Below are 22,701 nucleotides of genomic sequence, written 5' to 3' on the forward strand. Positions count from 1 at the left end.
GTGTTCCCTGCAGGCCACAAATAGCAGGTGGCGCCGCGCAAACTGCCATGCATTTCGCATTTCTAAAAAGCCGATCGCTTAGTGCGGCAGCATTTACCCTCTGGAACTCCCTTCCCCTTGACCTGAGGCAGGCGCCTTCGCCGCCCTCTCTCGCATCGCTGGGGAGAGCAGGGTGCGCAAGACATTCTGGTTCAGGAAAGCCTGTGCACACGCGTTAGTTTATTGCCGATTTTATGTTCTAAAGAGTTGCTTTTATTGACAGCCTAATTGTTTTATTCTCTTTGTAAGCCGCAGTTTTTTATGACATTGCTTGAATAATTACGGTAAGTGTCTCTATCCCCACGAGCGACGGTGTGTCTGCGCGGGACTGGGGCGCAGGAGAGCGAGGCGTCTTCCCCGGAAGGACTGCTGCCTGCGCTTCCCGCCCCCTGCCTGGACGGGGGGAGGCGGGGGTCTGCGGCGGCAGAAGGAACCGGCGAGGCGGCGGACGGGAATGCAGACTTTTATAGGAGGGGGCAAAGGGGGTCTGAGCAGTCGTGGCCCTCCAGGCGCTGCCGGGGGTCCCGGCTTAGTCAGTCCCTGCGACACCTCCATCCCGAGCGGGGGGCCACTTGCAGCTGCTTGTGGCCCTTGACTGGGGGGAACTGGCTGCTCTTGAGCGTGACGTGCAGCTGCCGGGGGCCGCTCTTGTAGGGCGTCAGCTGGACCCGGACGCTGGTCTGCTTCCGGGGGCCCAGGGGCCCCAACCTGCAAAGAGAAGAAGAGCCTGGCAGGGAGGAGACCAAAGGGACGGCACACTTTCCTTTCTTACCAGCTCTGAGGCAGTGATGAGCCCCAAATGGCCGGGGGGGGGGAGGGGGGCACTCACAGTGCCAAGGAGGCATAAACCATAGCAGCGTAAAGCTGGAATGGAACCTAAGAGTCATCTAGTCCAACCCCCTGAAGTGGAGAAAATAAATAACTCATCTGTCATCAAGGATGCTTCAGTTGAGATTCCTGAATTGCAGGGGGTTGGGCTAGATGACCCTCAGGGGTCCCTTCCAACTCTACAGTTCTATGATTCTGTCCCTGACAGGTGGCCATCCAACCTCTTGACCAAAGAGAAGGAAGATATATGGAGGCCCCTGTGGGAGAGGGTCTTCGTCGCCTTCTCCCCCCCCCCCGCTCTCTCTTTCTCTCTCTGCCCCTTCACCCCCTTCACGACAAAATACAGCATCTCCCTCCCTGACTGGCTTTGGCCCCCAATGCTACGCTCCTGTAAATCAGAAAGGACTCTTGTAAATCAGAAAGGAGGCTAAATCTTCCAGTTTGTATGGCTGCTTATTCCTTTTTTTCTAAAGACTCTTTAGGCACATATTTTCCTGCTTGTAGGTCTCTCTGCTGCTTGTAGCTCCACGGTGCCAGAGAGGCAACTGAATGTGTTGCTGGGCCCCTGACTTCCAGGGATGCTCCTGCTCAGAAATGGCTCCAGAGCTGATAGTGGACGGGGAAGAGAAGGGGCCGCGCGCACATTCACACACACATGGAGCGGGGGAGGATCCTGCCCCAAAGATCTCCCAAACAGCAGAGACGCAGAACTGTGACTTGACTGCGTTGCTCCCCAGTCATCCTTGGGCCGGCACTTCCTCCAGGAGATCAAGCGCGGGAGTGGAAGACTCCCCGCAAGGGGGTAGCAGCCAAGCCTCACAAACGCCTCTTCCTGCTAGTTAGCCCGAGGAGGAGCTAAGACCACCGAGATGTTTGGCGACAGGCAGAGACTCAGACCATAGAAATGCAATTGGTAGAGAGGGCTCTGTGTGATGCCATTTCCCCTCCTCTCTAGGAGAGGGAGGAGCATAGAGTACCTCCTCTTCCTCTCTCTTCCTTTGACCACAAAAAGGGCAAATGTCGCCTGTGCCAGGCAGATGCCAGCTTGTTGTACTGTAAATGTAAGTATTTTGCTTGCATAGCTTTTATTACTGCTGTTGCTGTGATCCAGTGCATGGTTATAAAGTAAGTAAGTCTTATTTTACTTCCTTCCCAAGTTGTTGCCGGAACAAAGTTTTACAGTCTGTGATTTTAAATTTTGCTGCCAAGGATGGGATTTTGAAACTGTTCACCCCATGCATGTGGGCGCCTGGAGGGATGAGTTGCAACCAGCCTTCCTGCCCCCCTGCCCCCTTACTCACTGTATCTGGGGTTGGCCCTTCACCAGCCCACTGCCTTCCATGGTCAAGACGCAGTTGCCCACGGGCTCCGAAAGGGGGTTGGCAAACACCACCTCGATCGGGAAGGGCTGGTTCACCACCACGGAGGCCAATACCTGTGCCAAGGACCAAGCGGTTAGGAGCAGAAGGGAGGGGGCTCTTTGGGACAGGTGCCCACCCCCCAGCCCTCTCTTTGCCTAGCCTGAAACTTGGGCGGAGAGGGGGGGCAAGCTTCTTCCCCACTTTGAAGAAGGCTGGGATGTTTCTTGCTGAGCCTGCATGGCTTTAGCCCACCCAAACCACATCGGAGGGAGGCAGGTGGGTTGCAAGGTGTGTGCCAGGGAGGGAGCCGGTCATGTGTCTTGGCTCCTTTGCCCCCAGGAACAGAGCCTTTGGAAAACCTGCACTCGACCCCACAGTAGCTGTCCCATCTCCCAGGTGAGCAGCCCACTGTGGCACCCCCGCCAACCCAGAGGCGATGTGCCTACGTGGATGTCCAGGCTGGGGCTGGCCATGGTGATGGTTTTCTCTGCCAGGGTCTTCAGCCAGGTAGTGTTTTCCTCGCCCAGCGCGATGACGCGAAGCTGCTTATCCTCTCCCAGCTGCTGCCTGTACTGCTGGTAGGAGATGGTCCAGGGAAGCTCCTTCTCTGCAAAGAGGCCCGTGTCAGAGGCGGGCGGCACTCCTTCACCCAGAGACAGCGCCTCAGGAGGCCTGCCCGCTCCCCCTGCCACTTGCCTTACCTTCTCTGGGGCGGAGGGAGAGGTACAGGGTCTCCTGCCAGAAGGGCGGCCGCGGGTGGCCATCGTGCAGCACGGCCTGGGCGCTGAGGCTCAGCTTGAGCTCCTTGTGGACAAACTCCAGGTTGCAGGCCGCCAGCACCAGCTGGATGTCCTGGCCCACCTCAGGACTCTCCACCAGCTGGAGCTTCAGAGAGGTCTGGGCCATGGCCGGTGGCGGCTCCCGGGTCCTGTCCTCCACAGAGACAGAGAACGCAACCGGAAGGACTCCCGACCTGTATCGCACTGGGGGGCTGAGCGGCTGCCTCTGGCCGAGGGCCTTCAGGAACACACGGCGCTCTGCCGGGGAGCCTGTGGGGAGCGAGGAAGGACAAGGCAAGGCCAGTGAGTGCATGAGGTGAGGCACACACCCCCTGGGTCCGGAGCTTGGCTAAGGGCGGAAGAGTTTGGATTTGGATTTGATATCCCACTTTATTCACTACCCGAAGGAATCTCAAAGCAGCTAACATTCTCCTTTCCCTTCCTCCCCACAACAAACACTCTGTGAGGTGAGTGGGGCTGAGAGACTTCAGAGAAGTGTGACTAGCCCAAGGTCACCCAGCAGCTGCAGGTGGAGGAGCGGAGACGCGAACCCAGTTCACCCGATTACAAGTCTACCGCTCTTAACCACTACACCACACTGGCGGAGGAGTTTGGGAGCCATCAAAGGCACCAGATCTCTGCTAGCCTACTTGCAGTTTGCATAAGATGATCCCTGCAGGAGGAGGCCCCAGGAGGCCCTCCTAGTCCAGCCTCCTCTCCTCACAGGGGCCAAGCAGATGCCCCAAGGGAAAACCAGCAAGCAGGCCCCCCAGCACAAGAGCAGCCCCCTCCCCGCCGCGGCTTCCAGCAACTGGGAATGTGTTCCTGTCTCTCACCAGGGAGGCAGAGCAGAATCAGCAGGTTAGCAGCCCTGAACTTATTTATGTTATTTTATTTACTTATTAAATTTATAAGCTGCCTGCCCTTCATCCAAAGATAACAGGGTAGTTTTTACAACATAAAGATACGAAACAAAAACACAAAATACATAACGTAACAAAAACAAGCAGAAAAACCAGTAACACCTTGAAAAAGCCATAGGTTGTTTAACCAGCCTAAGGCCCGGGAGAAGAGAAATGTTTCTGCCTAACACCTAAAGACATGTAATGAAGGCGCCAGGCGGGACTCCCTGGGGGAAGCATTCTATGAGCAGGGAGCCACTGCAGAAAAGGCCCTTTCTCATGTTTCCACCCCCTGGACCTCTCGTGAAGGAGTCACACAAAGGATGGCCTCAGAGGATGATCGCAGGGTCCAGGTCAGTCATATCCTGAGTTATTGAAGGCTTTATAGGTCAGCACCAGCACTTTGAATTGGGTCTGGAAACAAATTGGCAGCCAGAGCAGTTGGGTCAGGATTGGCATTATATACTCCAGCCATCTTGCCCCAGTGAGCAACCTGGCCACCGCATTCTGCACCAGATGAAGTTTCTGAACTCTCATCAGAGGCAGCCCCACGCATAATGTGTTGCGGTAATCTAAGCTAGAGGTTTCCAGAGCATAGACCACAGAAGGGTGCAGCTGGACCACCAGATGAAGCTGCTAGAAAGCACTCTGGGCCACTGAGACCACCTGACCCAGAAGTACCTCCAAGTTGCGTACCCACTCCTTCAGAGGGAGTGTAACCCCATCAAGGCCACCTCCCCGCCATCCAGTCTAGGGAACCACCCTGATCCGGAGTGAACTTCAGTTGGCTGGCGCTCATCCATTCCATTATCAAGACCAGACAATAGTCCAGCATTTCCATTCCATTATCAAGACCAGACAATAGTCCAGCACTTCCACTGCCCACCTGCAGATGTAAAGGACAGCTGTGTGTCATCAGCATATTGCAGACAAGGGACTCCAGATGACCCCACTCAGTGGTTTCACGTGGATCTTTTTGCAGGCATTTTGCAGCTGCTGTTTTTTAGAGCAGAGCTCATAGAAGCCACTCCCAGCTGGTGCTCCGGCTGCTTGAGGTTTCCTGCAGCGGCAGCTTCCTCCCTGTGGCCCCAGGCCCTCAAAGACCCAATCGCAAGAACAATCGTGCGCCACAAAGCCCAGCCCAGCCTTGACAGTGCAGCAACCCTCAGGCTCACCCGCCAGGTGCTTGTGGCAGCTTCTTAGCAGCCAGGGAACCTGGGCTTCCTGCTTTCCCTGTGCCCCAGCCACTAAAGGCGCTTTGCTGCCACCATCACAAGCAGGATCAGACATGCTGGCTGAGAATTTCACAGCCTTCAGATGAGGGAATAGAACCCTGCAATTTAGGAGCCTGCTGGCCAAGAGGCCTCTCCACCGGCTCTGTCTCCAGGCCAGAACAATCTGTTCTGCTCCTCTGTAACCGCCTGCAGGAACGCTGAATCCAGATTACAACTTCTGAGTCAGGCCAGCTGGCCGGGTGCAGGATGCCTTTCTGGGTGGGCGTGGGTTCCTCCATCTCCCTACCTTCTGGGTATTTGTAGGCACTGGTGATGTCCTCTCGCTCATCGCTCCCAACGCATTTGGTGCTGATGTTGTTCCCAACAGCACTGGTGTCCCACTGGAGCTTCTCCTTCCTTGCCCCGTCCAGCAGCCAAGCCACACGGTCAGCATTCACCATGGAGAACACAAAGGGGGCATCAAAGCGCACGTCCACGTCTCCCTCCCGGATGGCGCTGACAGGCGCTGGCCCACAGCAGTATAGCCCTGCCAGGAGGGAAGGGAAATGTCAGGGCTGGATCAGGCCAGGGGCCCATCCAGGTCAGCATCCTGTTCTCACAGCTGGGAGTCCACAAACTGGACCTGAGCGCAGGAGCCCCCTCCCCACCTGTAGCTTCCCAAAACTGGAATTCAGATGCTGTGGAGGCAGAGCAGGGCCACCCTGGCCAGGAGCCATCCATATCCCTGCGCTTCCTTGCTCATAAGGCAGTTGCTCCACCCCCTGGATCATTTCAGTCGCCCTTTCTGACCCTCTTCCAACTCCACAATATCGTTTTGGTGACCAGAACTGTGCATAGTACTCCAAATGTGGTCGTACCTTAGATTTCTATAATCTAAGGTTATGATAATGATATGATGAGGAGTGTGGTGGAGTCTCCTTCTGTGGAGGTCTTTAAGCAGAGGCTTGACAACCATATGTCAGGAGTGCTCTGCTGATGTTTCCTGCTTGGCAGGGGGTTGGACTCGATGGCCCTTGTGGTCTCTTCCAACTCTATGATTCTATGATTCTATAATGGGAGTTTTATTTCCTGTTCCTTCCCTAAAGATCTGTAGCATGACATTGGCCTTTTCTCTGCTTCCACCCACTGGCTCAGCGTCTTCATGGGGCTGCCCTCCAAGGTCCCCCAGAGACGGAGAGAGGCATGATGGGGAAGCAGTCAGGCCAAGCCCAGGCCAGGCTGGAAGGAGGAGTGGGGGAAACGCACCGTTGCTGCGCTCCTGGGGGGTGGCATCCAGGACCTGCCAGCCATGGTAGCCGGGGGGAAGGTCTCTGCGCGCCATCCAGCACTCATTCCACACGTGGAAGTTCCTGCAGCAGAAGACAAGCAGAGCCCAAAGAGATGGTCTCTCTAGCTGGGAGGGGTGTGCTTTGTGGTAAGATGCACCTCTGGGGTCATCATGAGGGAGGGGGGAATCACAGCATCCCTGACAGATGTCCCCCCCCCAGCCTCCACTTGGGGCTGTATCTCTCTTTGGGCAGAGAAGAGCCCAGTCTTGGGTTTGATCTGAGGTCAAAGGCCCACCTGGGAAGGAAAGCCCTTGCCTCACTCCATCCCCGGCAAGGAGCCCCTGAGTCAGGGTGGTCCTCCCTCCATCATGTGATGCAGAGAAGTAGGGGCCCCAGAGGATTTGGCAGTCGGGAGAGGAGGGGGAAAGGGCCCCCCAGGAGGCAGCCCCATCTCACCAGATGCTGTCCTTGCTCTCTGTGGGCAGGAGGTGCCCGGCCTTGTCATAGAAGACATCGATAATCAGGTTCCCGTCCTTCTCGTGCCCCGAGTCAAAGTTGGTCACCACTCGTGAAGGGATCCCGAGGCATCGCAGCACTGGGGAGAGGAGGGTGCAGCTGGGTGCCGTCCTGGGCAGCTGGGACCCCTCCCCACCTGCTGCCCTTCAGCTTCTGCTGGGGGAACCAAGTGCTGCTGTCCCCCCCCCCCAACGGGGAAGGGATGGCTGTGCCAGTTCTGCCGGGATCCTGTACTTGGCTCCTGTAACTAGCCTCTGAGCATGTTAATAGCGAGAGGAGCAGCAGCTTCAGCTTCCAGTGATAAAGCAGCTGGGGTGAGTCTCTTACAGGGACCCCCATATCTGCCCCATTTCCCATGGGGCCAGTCTCTGGGCCCCAAGAGTAAAGTCTCTCTCTCTCTCTGTGTGTGTGTGTGTGTGTGTGCATCAGAGGGGACTCGGGGGTCCATTTCTCCAGCCCACTATTTGGCCGCCCCACCCCCTGTTTTTCCCCCTCAGGAAAACTGGCACACCTGCCTCTCCCTTTGGCCCAGATGGGCCACCTGCTTTCACTGACAGTATTTAAAAGTTGCCCTGTGTATTGCTACCTGCCCCCCCTCCGTCCACCTCCCCTTAAAGTACCAACCTCTCTACGAGGTTTCAGTCAGGAAAAATGCTGTGTTTCTTAAATTCCTTGCTAGGTGAGGAAGTTCTTGTTCCCAAATGCAACCTATCACTTTCCTATTCAAAATACAGCTACTTCTCATTTCACAACGATCTTGACAAATAGTAGCCGGACAGTCCCCTCCGCACTGTCCCTTCTGGCTTTGCAGGTGAAGCAGAGGCCTCCACATTTCCCTGGGGAGTTGCTCCCAGCATGCATTGCTCCCCATCCCTACCTGTGCACATCACGGCTGCAAAGACCCAGCACTGCCCATACTTGACCGGCCGGCCCCCGCTGTGGTCCCACTGGGTCAGGATGGCGATGCTGCCACTCCACTCGGTGGGGCGGACGCCCCCGGAATAGTCCTCGCTCCAGTTGCCCAGGAGGACCCCGTTGTCATCGTTGCTGTTGATCTGGAGGGGGGGGAGGGCAGGCAGCCCCATGAGTGCCAGAGGGCCCCTCCAGGCAAAGCCAAGCTCACAGCCACTGGACTGAGCCTCCCAAAGTACTTTGAACTTGCAGCCTCATATACCGAACTCTAGTGTGTTTGAGCCTAATTGGTTCATGAAGGGGTTAAACCATAGAGTCAGCTGTCCTGCCAGCCTCAGCCTATGTCATCACCTGTCACTTGGAGAGGAATTGGGTCACCAAACCTTTGTGTTTTTTCTCTCTCCCTCCATGTGAGGAGCTCTGAGCTGGTTGCTCCAGCCACATGGCTTTAGCCAGCCTCTTTTGTTTTAGACAGAACAGAGTCTTAAACCAGTGTTTTCCTCAACCAGTTAATGTTCTGGCAGCTGCACCTTGCAAGGGCAGCCCTACCCACAATGCATTGCAGCAGTCGAAACGGGAGCCTGGAGCACCCCTGCCACGTGCCTGCTCTTTCCGGGGGAAGGAAAACTGTCTGTGTACATGCAGTTGTTTATCATTTTAAAGGGTTTTTAATTGTTTTTGCTGTGTTGTGAAACAGCTTCAAGGTGCTTCTCGGGAAGTGATTTATAAGCGGAATAAGCTATGGCAGCCCCACCTGGAACAGCCTGTACACTGTATTCCTGGGTGGCAGGCGTGGGGCAGGGGGAAGGCGATGCCTCTTGCGCATGCTGCATTGCACTGTCTCCTGGCTGAGGGCAAGTCCAGCCAACGGCTTTGGGCCCCCATCTCAGAAGGTCCCACCAGCCCCACCCTGAGCAGACCAGGGAACAGCCCGGGGTGTGTGTGTTCCCACAGCGCTGGGTGGTCCCAGCAGCTCTTACCATGGCGCTCAGCACCCGGCTGACGTAGACGGGGCTGTTGCGCAAGGAGCAATCCCTGCCCGGGTCGTGCAAGAAGTGCAGGCTCCTGTCCAACAGCTTCAGGCAGATGCCCACAATGCCCTCCTCAAACTGCAGAGGAAGAGGAGAAAGAAGGCGGCCAGCTCAGCATGCAGAAGGTCTCCAGCTCCAGGTGGGGCTGGGAGAGACTCCTGCCTGAAATCCCGGAGAGCCGCTGCTGCTGCCAGTCAGTGTGGGCAATACTCTGCTAGATGGAGCAATGGCCTGACTCGGTTTGAGGCAGCTAAGAAAAGCAAACTCAGACGATTGCAGGCTCAGCTGCATTGCTGCTCTTTGGCCTGGCCTAGCCAGGTTCTTCTTCTGGGCAGGGGCCAAGGAGAACTGGGGGAGGGAGGGAGGGCAGGGCCTTGTCTGGCTGGGGCTTGTGGGTGTGGCTCTCCCCCTGCACTTGCTGGACTCCAACTCCCAGCTGCCCCAGCCAGGCCAGTGGTCAGGGTGGAGAGGTCAGCTGGAAGTCCAGTAATGCCTTCGGAGCCCCAGCTTCAGTCAGCCCTGGACTAGGGGAGGCTGCACCTCCTGCAGCACTTCGCCTTCCTAAATGGAGCTTCCATGGCCAGAGCCACTCTACCTTAGTGTGGTGAACAAGAATGGGGGAAGCGGTTGGTCTCAGACGCTGCTTGACTGGGCTTCCCACTGGGTTGGCCCCTGTGAGGATGGGACTAGAGTCATTGGCCTGATCCAGCACCGGGGTTCGCCTTAGGTACTTGCCTGCCCAAAGTTCCAGGGAATGGGGCGGATCCAGTTCTTGTTTCCCTGGTAGATGAGGCCCTGCTCGTTCAGGACGTACTCCTCCCTCTCCGGCTCGCTCTCCAGGTAAACGTCATCATCTGAGAGGCAGGGGAGGGGGACAGGTCAGAGTAGGGAAGCCCCTCCCCCAGGAGGCAAGGAGGAGAGAGAGGGCTCTTGAGGGCCACTAGCCAGGCAGCTCTGCTCTGCCTCCACAGCTGGTGACAGCAACACTTCTGAATGCGCAGGAGGGGAGGGGGCTGCGCTGGTGCTCTGCTTCTGCTTGTGGGTTTCCCCAACTGGAGCATCTGGTTGGCCACTGTGAGAACGGGATATGGGCCAGGGGGCCCTTGGCCTGATCCAGCAGGCTCTTCTGAGATTCTTTGAAGGGTTGTGAGAGGCACCTTCCCCTCCTGGGACCCAGCCTCACCTCCAGGCCCCTGTGGATCCTGCTGCCTGGGGCAGTTGCCTCCCCTTGCCTCATGGGTGTGCTGGCCCCACTCCCCTCCATTGCTGGGGGGAATGCCAGGCTCCCTCCCACTGAACAGATGCCCAGGAAAGCCCCCCAATGCTTCCAGGTCCCAGGGAGATGCTCCAAGCCCCCAGATGCAGACCCAGGACTCTTCTGCTGCAGCGCTGAGCAAGGAATAGACCCTGGCAGAGTTGGGGGAGATTAGCAGCCCAAGCTAACAAATGCCTGTTCTTGCTAGAAAGCATGAGAAGGAACAGTCCTCAGAGCTGCATTGCTGATAGGCAGCCACCCAGACCACAGAAATACAATTGGAGAGGGCGCCTAGAGGGGTAAATTGCAATTAGTATCTTCTCTCCCACCCATTAAAATCCACCCCACAGTTCAGGGTCTGAAGGAACCGCCCAAATGTCTCCCCACACCCTACCTGGGCACCAGGCATTGAAGAGCAGGATGAAGTCCCCCAGGTAGTAGAACTTGGAGGTGTGGTCGGAGTCGACGCGGATCTTCAGCTGGTAACGCCCAATGGGGGCCCCAGCCGGAGGCCAGACAACGACGTCTGTGGATCGGGGCCCGCTGGCGGCGCTGGCGGCGGCTCTCCAGGCGCGCTTCGAGTCTGGATGTCCTGGCCCCACTGGGAAGATGGATTGTGTCCCTGCCTGCTGGTCTGGTTGAGGCCCTGCAGAGTAAGGGGGGAGTCAAGGGGAGCTGGAGGGTCTCTCGCAGGGGGTCAGGCCAGGTCAAGGCAGCCCAATGGGGCACTGAGCAGCCAGGAAGAGCTGGCCTAGTTGGACTGCAAGGGAGCTGCCATCATCATCATCACTGCCGTGGGAGGTGGGAACTGGCTTGCCCACAGAGGCTGCCCCTTGGTGGGCCACCGTGCCCCTCCCCATGCTGTCTACTGCACTAGAGCAACAGAGACCCGACCTGGGAGAGGGTTCAAGTCCCCACACTTAACCATGACATTCCTGGGGTGACCTTTGGGGCCAGACACTGCCTGTCTCAGTCTAACCTGAAGAATGTTAATTGCTCAGATAAGCCTTGGCGTCCAGCCCGCTTCGGCTGTGCAGTTCTGCTAGGCCTCCGGACTTCAAAGGCCACATTCCAAAGGCTCTGAGCAAACGCAGAGATAAGCAGCGGCCAGAGAAAGCTGCAAGCTCCAATGCGTTCTTCAGTGTGCTTAAATAAAATCCACTCAGGATCTTAGCAGCTAGAAGCAGTTTTTATTTACAGCAGACTATCCATTGTCTATCACAGCGAACAGCATCGTGAAAACACGTCCACTCTCCTCAAAAGCGAAAGTAGAGAGAAAAGAACAAAGGCTGGAGACTCTCGGATATGACGCATAATGACGCATAATCTCCCCCCTCCCAACTTGTAGGCAGGGCGTACACTCTGAGCTGTTTAACCCTGTAAGCTCAGGTTCTCCTCACACCCCCTCTCGCCCTGCGCTACTGTGGGGAAAGTATGTACAGAACTTACCCCCAACTCCAAACCACCACAAAACTCCCCATGACGCTGGAAGCTTAAAGGTTTGGTAAATCCATCGGCCAAGTTATTGTGACTGGCACAATACTTCAGCCGAATCAAACCTGACTGAACACTCTGGCACACATTTTGGAAGCGTATGTCCAGATGCTTGGTTCTGGCCTTAAATTGCGCAGATTCAGCCAATTTCAAACAAGGTTGATTGTCTTCCCAAACCGTGATGGGCAAGCTACAGTCCCCATAGATCTCTTGCACCAAGCATCTATAGAACTCCAGTTCCCGGCACAAATCAGACAGTGCACTGAATTCAGCCTCAGTAGAAGACAGCGCAATGAGACTTTGCTTCCGGGACTTCCACCCAATTAGTGACTTCCCAAACTTTACCACCAACCCAGACACAGACTTGCGGTCCTGCGAATTCGCCCAGTCACTGTCTGCATAGCATGTGAGCTTCGCCTCACCTTCAGCTGGCAGCTTAAGACAGAAGTCTTTGGTATGCTGCAGGTAGCGCAGTACCCGCTTGATACCGTGCCAAGCACTCACACTGGGCTTTGACGCTTCCCTACTTAGCAGGTTGATAGCAAAGGCAATGTCTGGTCTGCTCCATTGGGACAGATACAACAGACTACCTAGAGCTGACTGAAAAAGCTCAGCATTCTCAAACTCGGCACTTTCTGCTTGCTGGCTATCTTTCACGAAGTTCGTCTCCATGGGTGTCCGAACTCCTGCACAATCGGACATTCTGAACTTCTCAAGCAACTGCTCAATCTTGCCTTTCTGACTGAGCAAGAAGCTACCAATTCTCAGTTCTTGCTATCTGCACGCCCAGGTAGATCTTTACTGCACCCAGGTTCTTGAGCTGAAACCATTTCCCAAGCTCTTTGGCAAACTTCTGCACCTGTTTGTCTGCCTTTCCAATGTGGATGATGTCATCAACGAAAAATAACACCAATTCCTGTGTGTCTCCTGATCCTCTAAGGAACAGGCAACTGTCAGCAAGACTCTTCCTGAAACCTAGCTTCTCCAAAGCTTCATTCAGGCACAAGTTCCAATTCCTGGCCGACTGCTTCAGGCCGTAAATTGACTTGTGAAGTTTCCACACAGTACCTTGCTCATTGCCCTCAAACCCTGGAGGAGGAAGCATGTACAGATCCTCCTGGAGGTCTGAGTTCAAGTAAGCAACGTCCACATCAAAATGATGCACCAGCAACCCTCTTTGTGCAGCAATGGCCAAGAGCAAACGTAGAGATTCACTCCTACAGGTGGGAGCATAAGTTTCCGTATAATGCAACCCCCTGCGCTGCGTGAATCCTCTCGCCACTAATCTGGCCTTATACTGCGGTTCTCCAGTTGCTGTGGGTTTAAGACGGTAAACCCAGCGGCTACCCACGGCCTGGTTTCCCACCGGCAACTTCGTGAGGGAGAACACACCTAGAGATTCCATTGAGTTCATTTCCTTCTGCATCGCCTCTTGCCATTTCCTGGCTTCTTCCTGAGGCAGTTTCTGAACATCTTCAAAACTCGGGTTCACACTGCGCCATTCCGACCCACACGCTAGTGACGGCAAACCTTTCAGGAGGTTTCCCCTTGGTTGTCCGAGCTGAACGGCGCAGCACTACTTCAGGAACCCCCTCTGACCCACTGGGGCCAGCCAGAACGTCCTTGGCATCAGAGTGCTCCCCCTCTGACTTACTGCGCCTTCTGGACTTCTCAGCTGAACCTGTGGGGGAAGATGGAGCACTGCGTTGCTCAATCTTCACAGCCTTGGGAGAAGTTCTCCCCTCTGCCTGCGCTGGGTCTGAACTCTGAGCCTCAGTAGCAGGTTCAACCTCTTCCTCTTCTTCATCGGCAGAGTCAAGCAGACTCTCTGACAGGATGTCAGGGTTCCCATGTATCCTTGCCCAACCACTCTGCTCACAGAATTCAGCACTGTTGCTGAGCAGAATTCTGGACTGATTCCCTGACGGATAAGCAAACCTCCACCCCTTGGTCCCTGGCTCATACCCACAGAAAATCATCTTTTGGGACTTGGGTTCACCTTTCTTGCGTTTGGCCTTTGGTATGAGGACCCAAGCCTCACAGCCAAAAACGCGGAAGTAGTGCACTTTCGGCTTCTTTCCATGCAGCAAGAAGTACAGTGTGTCACCTACCACTGAATTGAACGACCTGTTCAGAATAAAGTTGGCCGTTCGCCAAGCCTCCCCCCAAAAGCGCTGTGGGAGCCCGGCATCAAACAAAAGAGCTGCGGACATCTCCCCTAGAGTCCTGTTCCGTCTTTCCGCAATCCCGTTCTGTTGGGGACTGTGCGGAGAGGACAATCTGTGTTGAATCCCCTTTTTGCGGAAGAAACTTTGCAGTGCAGACCCGGTGAACTCCCCACCACGATCGCTCTGAAAGTTTTGCACCCGTGTGGAAAACTGCAGTTCCACAGCCGCAATCCAGTCTTTGATTAGCGGCGCAGCTTCATTTTTGTGTCGGATCGTGAAGATCCAGGAGTTGCGTGTATGGTCATCAATCAGAACCAGCGCAAATTTGGCTCTGCCCATACTGGTCACAGACATCGGACCTGACAAATCTGCATGAATTAATTGAAAAGCCCTAGTAGTCACCCTCTCAGACCTTGGGTATGTGCACGTTTTCACCTTTGTGGACTTGCACGCTCTGCAATCTAGAAACTTAGCACATGATTTCATTTTGCACCCTTGCGTACACTCTGGGATCTTCTTCACTGACCCCCAGGACACGTGACCCATGCGTCGGTGCCATAAGTGAGCACACGCATCATGAACTGGAACGTTGGCACACTGTGCTTGAGCCACCTCCATGTCACCTGTACCTGCAAAAGAAGCATCTATCACAAACAACCTGTCTTTACATTCAGCACTGACTAGTTGCTGTCCATTCCTAGAAATAGAACACCTATTGTTCTCAAAACACACTCTGTAGTTCTCAGCAAGAAGGGCGCTGACAGACAGCAACGTGCAAGACAGTCCTGGAACAACAAAAGCTTGGATCGAATCCTGTAAGAAAGAACAAAACAGTGAGCCCGTCTGCGTGAGTGGGTGTCGAGTCCCATCTGCTAAACAGACAGTCTTCCCAGAAGTTACAGAGGTGCAGTTCTCCAGGAATCCTGCAGATGGCACTAAATTATGCGACGCTCCTGAGTCTATTACAAAAGTCAGCACAGCGTCCTGTTGACAACTCTTGACTGCAGCCATTATGTTCAGTGTCTCTGCCAGCTGCCTTTGGCTTGCCTTTCCCACGCTTTGAAGAAGAGCCCTTTATCTGGTTGCTACGGGAGACAGCCTTCGGCTGTTCCTGTGCCTCCACTGGACATTCTCTCACCAGATGGGAGGGGGAGCCACAGCGATAACAGCGACGGGAAGCAAAAGCTCTCACAGCTCTCTCTTCACCCATTCCTTTGTTCCCAGCACCCCCACCTTTGGGTGCACAGCCTGGGCCTGCACGCTCCCCAGCACTCTGGTTGTGGGCCTCTACATCACATGGCCCCTTGGAGACAAAGCAGCTACTCCCAGCTGTAACTTCAGGAACATGGCCAGCAGCCCCCACTGGGCTCTCGGCTTCCTCCCTGCTCTCGGCTTTCTCCCAGCCCTGGGCTCCTGCTGAGCTTTCACACAGACTCCTAAGCACCTGCCAGGCGGCCTGAGCCGACTCAACGCCCTCCAGGTGGGGCAACAGCAAAGCGTCCACGCTTGCTCTCAACATGCAGAGCTCTCTTTGCATTCTCTGCTCTCTATCTTCCAGCAAAGCAGCCTCCAAGTCCGCTGCGCCATCTTCAGTAGCAATTGGCATGGGTGGGGCCGGCTCCTTCTGGGCTATACTCCAGAGCCCTGTGGCCAAAAACCACCCCCTTACTCTCCTAACCCAGATATCCCAGGACTGGGTTGTGAGCTTTTCAAAAGGGACATCATAAAAGTCCTGGAGCTCAGCCATCTCCTCCCCCAGTGCTCCCATTGGGGCTTTTGAAGTACTCACGCGTACCAGCCAGCTTCAAAGGAGAGGCCTCCAGTGGCTCTTTGCAGCACACAGCATTTCAGCCAGTTTCCCTGCTTTCTCCCAGGCAAAGCCTCAAAGCAGGACTTTTTTCTTCCGGCAGCAAAAACAGCAGCTTCTCAACTTTCACAGCCTCTTTAAGCACACAGCAGGCATCAAAACAGCTTCCTCTAATTGCAAATACTGTCATCCATAACCTGAAGAATGTTAATTGCTCAGATAAGCCTTGGCGTCCAGCCCGCTTCGGCTGTGCAGTTCTGCTAGGCCTCCGGACTTCAAAGGCCACATTCCAAAGGCTCTGAGCAAACGCAGAGATAAGCAGCGGCCAGAGAAAGCTGCAAGCTCCAATGCGTTCTTCAGTGTGCTTAAATAAAATCCACTCAGGATCTTAGCAGCTAGAAGCAGTTTTTATTTACAGCAGACTACCCATTGTCTATCACAGCGAACAGCATCGTGAAAACACGTCCACTCTCCTCAAAAGCAAAAGTAGAGAGAGAAGAACAAAGGCTGGAGACTCTCGGATATGACGCATAATGACGCATAATCTCCCCTCTCCCAACTTGTAGGCAGGGCGTACACTCTGAGCTGTTTAACCCTGTAAGCTCAGGTTCTCCTCACATAACCTTCCTCACAGGGCTGTTGTTGTGGGGATTAGAGGAGGACTAAGACCTGGGAGACGAGGGTTAAAATCCCCATAAAGCCATGAAGCTCCCTGGGTGTGACCTTGGGCCAGACACTGCCTTGAGCTCCGTGGAGAAATGGGGGGGGGGGATATAAATACAAGAATGAATACATAAAATAGAGGCCCTGCTTTTGTCTGCAGCACCCGCTGCCGCTAAACGAGACCCTTTCAGCTGCTGCTGCTGGCAATCGGACCCCTCTGGGTCTCCGCCAGGATCTGGGACTCCCTTGGCACCTGCTGGCAGGCAGAACTCTGGGCTTCCCACTCCAGGTGCTCCAATGGCCTTGGTTGGACTCAGGGCTGCAATCATAAAATGGTCCCTGGGGGCCCGGCCCCCTGAAATGCAGGAATCTCAACCAAATCATAGAGGGCAAATGACCATCTAACCTCTATTTAAAAGCCTCCAAGGAAGGAGAGTCCACAACATCCCGAGGGAGATTGTTGACTGTCAAAAGTTCTTCCTGATGTTGGAATCTCCTTTCTTGTAGCTAGAAGGCATGGGTTCAAGTCCTACCATCCAGAGCAGGAGGCAAACAAGCTTCTTTCATGTGACAGCCCTTCAGATATTTGGAGATGACTCTCAGATCTCCTCTCATTTTTTTTTTTTTATAAATTTTTTATTGGTTTTTCAACACATATTAAAAGACAATACAACACAATACATAAACAAACAAACAAACATATAAACACGTATAATTTCTTGATCTTTCTTTCTTAAAACCTTCTTTCAGCGACTTCCCCATACCTCCCCTTTTTGCATCCCTGTTTTAAATCATTCCAGCAACCCCTAATTTCAATTTCTTATAGCACATTCTTTAACTCTTTTTTTTTTCATATCCAATTGTTTGTCACTGCAATTCTATTTTACATTACCCAAGACATTTTAACATTCATTAATTTTACAACAATTCTTAAGATAAACTTTAAATTTCTTCCAATCTTCTTCCACCGTCTCTTTCCCTTGGTCACGGATTCTGCCAGTCATCTCCGCCAGTCCCATGTAGTCGATCACCTTGGTCTGCCATTCTTCCAGTGTGGGTAGCTCTTGTGTCTTCCAATTCTTTGCTAAGAGTACTCTTGCTGCTGTTGTAGCATACATAAAAAACGTCCTATCTTTCCTTGACACCAATTGGCCCACCATGCCCAGGAGGAAGGCTTCTGGTTTCTTCGCGAAAGTGCATTTAAGCACCTTTTTCATTTCATTATAAATCATTTCCCAGAAGACCTTGATCCTAGGGCACGTCCACCAAAGGTGGTAAAAGGTACCTTCAGTTTCCTTACATTTCCAACATTTGTTATTGGGCGTATGGTAAATTTTTGCCAGCTTGACTGGGGTCATGTACCACCTATATATCATTTTCATAATGTTCTCTCTTAAGGCATTACATGCCGTGAACTTTATACCGGTGGTCCATAACTGTTCCCAGTCAGCAAACATAATGTTATGACCAATGTCTTGTGCCCATTTAATCATAGCTGATTTAACCGTCTCATCCTGTGTATTCCATTTCAACAGCAAGTTATACATTCTTGACAGATTCTTAGTATTGGGTTCCAATAGCTCTGTTTCTAATTTTGACCTCTCCACCTGGAAGCCGATTTTCCTGTCCTGTTTAAAAACTTCATTTATTTGGTAGTAATGAAGCCAGTCTCTTACTTTAGACTTCAATTTCTCATAACTCTGCAATTTCACTTTTCCCTCCTCATACTCTATAATTTCCCAATATTTTGGCCATTTGGATTCCATATTAAGTTTTTTCACTTCCTTAGCTTCCATTGGTGACAACCACCTGGGGGTTTTGTTTTCCAACAAATCTTTATATCGAATCCAAACATTATATAATGCTTTCCTGACAATATGGTTTTTGAAACCTTGATGGATTTTTACCTTGTCGTACCATAAATATGCATGCCAGCCAAATCTGTTATTGAACCCTTCCAAATCCAAAATGTCTGTATTTTCAAGAAGCAGCCAGTTTTTCAGCCAGCAAAAGGCCGCTGATTCATAATACAGCTTTAAGTCCGGCAGGGCAAACCCCCCTTTTCTTTCGCATCAGTTAATATCTTAAATTTTATTCTGGGCTTTTTGCCCTGCCAGACAAATCTAGATATATCTTTTTGCCACCTCTTGAAACAATCCATTTTGTCCAAAATCTGCAATGTTTGAAACAAAAACAACATTCTCGGCAAGACATTCATCTTAATAACAGCAATTCGGCCCAACAAGGAAAGTCTTAAATTTGACCATATTTCTAGATCTTTCTTAACTTCTGTCCAACATTTCTCATAATTATCTTTAAATAAGTTCACATTCTTAGATGTCAAATTAATCCCCAGGTATTTCACCTTCTTTGCTACCATTAAACCAGTTTCACTCTGAAACTTCTCCCTTTCAACAGCTGTTAAATTTTTGTCCAGTACTTTTCTTTTCTGTTTGTTCAGCTTAAAGCCTGCTACTTGACCAAATACTTGTATTAATTCTAAAACTCTTTTCGTACTAGTGTCTGGCTCTTGCAAGGTTAAAACTAGATCATCTGCAAATGCTCTCAGTTTATACTGTTTAGCTCCGACCTGAACCCCCTTAACCAGCTGGTCCTCTCTAATCATGTTTAATAAGACCTCCAGGACCGGACTCTCAGATCTCCTCTCAACCGTTCCTCATAAGGCTTGGTTGCACACAGGCAGGCAGCATTTGCCAGGCAGTCCAGATGGAAGACAGGGAGGGGCGCAGAGACCCCTGTGGACAAGGCAGACCACAGGACCCAGAAGAGGCCTCAGGGCTTGCAGCAGGTCCTGTGCCATTGGGTAGGCCTCCTCAGAGGGAAGGATGGCGCTGCCCTGGATGTGGTGAGGGCTGAGGGCCAGAAGAAGAGCCCCCAGTGGCCCACCTAGTCCAGCCTCCAGTGGCCGAACAGTGTCTGTGGGAAACCAGCAAGCAGGATTTGAGCCCAAGAGTTCTTTTCCCTCCTGGGGCTTCTAGCAGCTGGTGTGCAGGAACATTTGCAGCCTCCGACTGGAGGCAGAGCCTTCAATAGCCCCCTCCTTCATGCAGGTGCCTAATCGTCTTGTATCTCCTCTCCTCTCATGGATTGGAGACCCCAGGCCAAGCCCCTTCCTCTCCCTCCCCACCTGCTCCTACCTGTCTCTGCAATCAGGTGCAGGGAGTCTCCGTGCAGGTAGCCTCGACCCTGGAAGTGGAGGGTGATGGTGAAGGGCTGCCCCCGCCGCGCGATCACCTGCTGGCCCCCCATCTCCGCTGTGCGGTGCTGCAGGTTGTTCTTGGTGCTGTGCCAAGTGATGAACGCCAGCTGCAGTTCTACCAAAGAGCAAAAGGATGTCAGCGGAGACTGCTGGGCCAGGCCAGGGGCCCATCTCATTCTGTTCTCTCAGTGGCCAGCTGAATGCTTCTGGGAAGCCCCAGGTAGGACCATAGAGTTGGAAGGGACCCCCAAAGGTCATCTAGCCCAACCCCCTGCAATGCAGGAATCTCCACTAAAGTATCCATGGCAGGTGGCCATTCAACCTCTGCTTAAGAACCTCCAAAGCCACCATCTCCCACTCTTGCTCTCCACAATTCTAAGCTAGACTGCCTCTGTCCATGGAGGCTCCATTTAGCAACCATAAGATGCTAAGAAGAGCCCTGTAGCTGCTGGATCAGAAGGGGCCCATTTAGCCCAGCTAGTGGCCAACTAGATGCCCATGAAGGGAAGCCAGCCAGAGGGTTGGAGCCCAGAAGGACTCCCAGAGAAGCTTTGCTGGCTCCAGCTGTGGAAGAGCAGAGCCATCCTTGCTTGCGGCCGCTGAAATCCCCAGGGAGGGGACCCCGCAGGAGCAGCGGGAGGAGAAGGGGCCAGGGCACCCGGAGTGGGAGCCTGCCCTCCTCTCCCTCTCCCCCTGGGCTCACCCCTTCCCCAGCCTCAGAAGCGTCCCCCAGGCTCCCCCCGCCGCCGCCGCCCCCCAGGCCAGGACTCACTCGCGGCCATGCTGCTGCTCTGCCAAGCGCCTGCTGAGGAATGCCTCCGGGCTGCTGCCCGCCTTCCTCCTTCCCGGCTGGCCGGAGCCAGAGAGGCGGAGGTGTGGCAGCAGCCACGGCATGAACGATTCACCTTCCTGCTCAGTCACCAACTTTCTTGGCACAGCAGCGTCCCGGGAGCAGGCCGGGTGTGGGCGCGACGGGCACTTGCTGAGAGAAACGTTGCCCCACCTGCCCTCTCTGCTTTCCTCGTGGGAACAGAGGGAGGGCGCAGCTGCCTCTCACCGAGTCAGGCTCCGGCTCTCTCTTGCTCGGAAGTGCCTGCTCTGGCTGGCAGCAGCAGCGGCTCCGCAGGGACTCAGGCAGGGGAGCCTTTCCCAGCCCGACCGGGAGATGCTGCTACCAAGCGTCAGGCACGGGGCCTCAAAGGACATGGTCACCGTTGGTCGGGGGGAACAGCAGTGGCAGACCCCACCTCCCTGCAGGGGCTCGGACAGGAGCCAGCCCACAGCCTCGCATCCAGGGGCCGGCGGGTGGGGCTGCTGACAGCCCAGCCTTTGGGGGGGGGGGAGTCCCTGCTGCAGCGCCACCCAGAGGTCGCCTTCGCACACGGCTCTGCGGGATAGTGGTCCAAAGAGGCCCTTCTGGTCCTTCGCAGGACCCTGCTCTTGGCCCATCTCACTCAGCGTGGCCAATGCTGGGGTCACCAACACGGTGCCCGCCAGGGGGTGTTGAATTCCTGCTTGCAGCAGTCTGTGTGGGTCGTGGCCAGGGATGATGGGAGCTGTAGTTCAGCAGCACCTGGAGGACTCCGCCTGGCAGGCACTGACTGGCAGCATCTCTGTCTCACTCTGAAGGGTTTCAGATATTATTCATTCATTCATTCCCCACTCATCTGGCTGGGTGTCCCCTGCCCTATCCTTGAGTTATGGCCCTAACAATAGAGGAAGACGCCAGTCCTCTGAATTCGCCAAAAAGGGCTTAAAAGCTGAATTGACGAAAGAGAAAGGAAAGCAAAAGAGAGAGAGAGAGCGCGCACTCAGACACGGAGCTTTTAAGCGCAGACCTGTGCCTGGAAAGAGCAGGCAAAGGGGAATTGCAGTGAAGCCCTGAGTCAGACCACTGGCCTTTCCCACTCAGTTCTGTCTACACTGACTGGCAGCAGCTCCCTGGGGTTTCCCAGGCCTCTCAGGAGAGGCTGCCAGGGACTGAACCTGGGTCCTTCTGCATGCCAAGCAGGTGCTCTGCCCTTGTGGAATGTGGGGGGTGGTCTCTTCCCCAGAAAGGGCCCAGTGCAGCCCCCTCTCTGGCCGCAGCCACCTGCGAAAGGCCCTGGGAAGCGCAGTTTGAGCGCTAACTTCACAGAGCTACAGTTCCCGGCATCCTTAGCAAAGGACCGTTCCCAGGATTCCCCACAGATGTCAGGATGTGGCCCTAGCCGGCTCCCCATGTGTGGGAAGAGGGAGGGTCATGGGGGGCCGGCAGGTGCTTGCAGAGGAGAGAAGCCCTGCCAAGAGGCGGATGCTGCAACCTGCTCCAGGACCCCCTGCTCCCCCCCCAGCCGCAGGCGTCTCCCGCCAGCCGGAGGAGCAGGAAGTGGCCCCGAGTTGCCCTCTCTGCCTCTCAGGCGGCCCTGGGCTTAGTGGTGGGCAGGCCAGGACCAGCCTGGGAAACAAAGGCTGAGCCGCTGTGGTTTCTGGATTCCTTCTCCCTCCTCTGCCGAGAATGCCTGAGCTGGTGGATTAGCAGCTCCGCCTGTCATTCTGCCTGTGTCTGTCTTTCTGCAGACAGAAGGGAAGGACTTGGTGTCACAGCGCCCCCCCCCCATAGCCGCCCCCCCCGCTTGCCTCCTTTGGCCCCTCAGCGCCTTGCAAGGGGGTCTCCCTCAGTGGGGCAGCCAGTTGGACCCCACTGAGCATTTTCTGCAGCACATGGTGAAACTATGGAACTCCCTGCCACAGGATGGCTTTAAGGGGGGGAGGAGAGGTCTGTCCAAGGCTCCTAGCCAGGAGGACTCTGCTCCCCTTGCACAGCTGGAGGCAGCAGTGTTTCCAAATACCAGTTGCTAGAAACCACGGGAGGGAAGGTCCTCTTGCACTTGCAAGGCTTCTCCTCTGGTTGGCCCCTGTGAGAGCAGGGTGCTGGACTAGATGGGCCCCCATGGCCTGGTCCTGCAGGCCCTTCTTTTGTCGTTGAGTTCCACAGTTTCACTGTGCACTCCATGTCAATATACAGTGGTGCCTTGGTTTACGAACTTAATCCGTTCCAGAAGTCCATTCTTCAACAAAAGCATTCTTAAACCAAGGCATGCTTTCCCATAACAGCAGGGGACTCAATTTACACTCAACAGGAAGCGGAACATGTTCTGCTTCCAAGGCAAAGTTCACAAACCGAAACACCTACTTCCGGGTTTGCAGCGTTCTTAATCCAAATTGTTCATAAACTAAGCTG

General features: G+C 54.3%; 2 protein-coding genes and 1 long non-coding RNA gene across 5 annotated transcripts in view; 1 reads left to right on the plus strand and 2 right to left on the minus strand.

Annotated features, from left to right (window-relative positions):
- ELMO2 (engulfment and cell motility 2) overlaps window positions 1–20,237 on the minus strand; it is a 78,247-nt gene extending 58,010 nt beyond the window's left edge. For both annotated transcript variants that reach the window (XM_083618596.1, XM_083618594.1), the window contains exon 1: window positions 20,182–20,237. The gene's annotated coding sequence lies outside the window, so the exon portion shown is untranslated. The remainder of the gene's footprint in view (window positions 1–20,181) is intronic.
- The window catches only part of LOC310764831, a 90,753-nt gene that overhangs the window by 6,680 nt on the left and 61,372 nt on the right, over window positions 1–22,701 (plus strand). The gene's annotated exons all lie outside the window — the stretch shown is intronic.
- On the minus strand, window positions 230–20,455 carry TGM5 (transglutaminase 5). Of its 2 annotated transcripts, XM_083618591.1 has the most exons (13): window positions 20,251–20,455; window positions 19,417–19,593; window positions 10,521–10,772; window positions 9,607–9,725; window positions 8,821–8,949; window positions 7,806–7,983; window positions 6,869–7,007; window positions 6,390–6,493; window positions 5,431–5,670; window positions 2,930–3,277; window positions 2,675–2,835; window positions 2,169–2,302; window positions 230–747 (listed from the first exon to the last, which is right to left on the minus strand). In XM_083618591.1, exons 1-13 carry the CDS (start codon window positions 20,258–20,260, stop codon window positions 573–575), a joined length of 2,166 nt encoding a protein of 721 aa, XP_083474717.1. In that variant the 5' UTR covers window positions 20,261–20,455; the 3' UTR covers window positions 230–572. The 2 variants fall into 2 exon arrangements, with proteins under 2 accessions (XP_083474717.1, XP_083474716.1); XM_083618590.1 differs by lacking the exon at window positions 20,251–20,455 and having other exon boundaries at window positions 19,417–20,067.

Source organism: Podarcis filfolensis (genome assembly GCF_964270895.1).
Source record: "Podarcis filfolensis genome assembly, chromosome: 6".
Taxonomy (NCBI): domain Eukaryota; kingdom Metazoa; phylum Chordata; class Lepidosauria; order Squamata; family Lacertidae; genus Podarcis; species Podarcis filfolensis.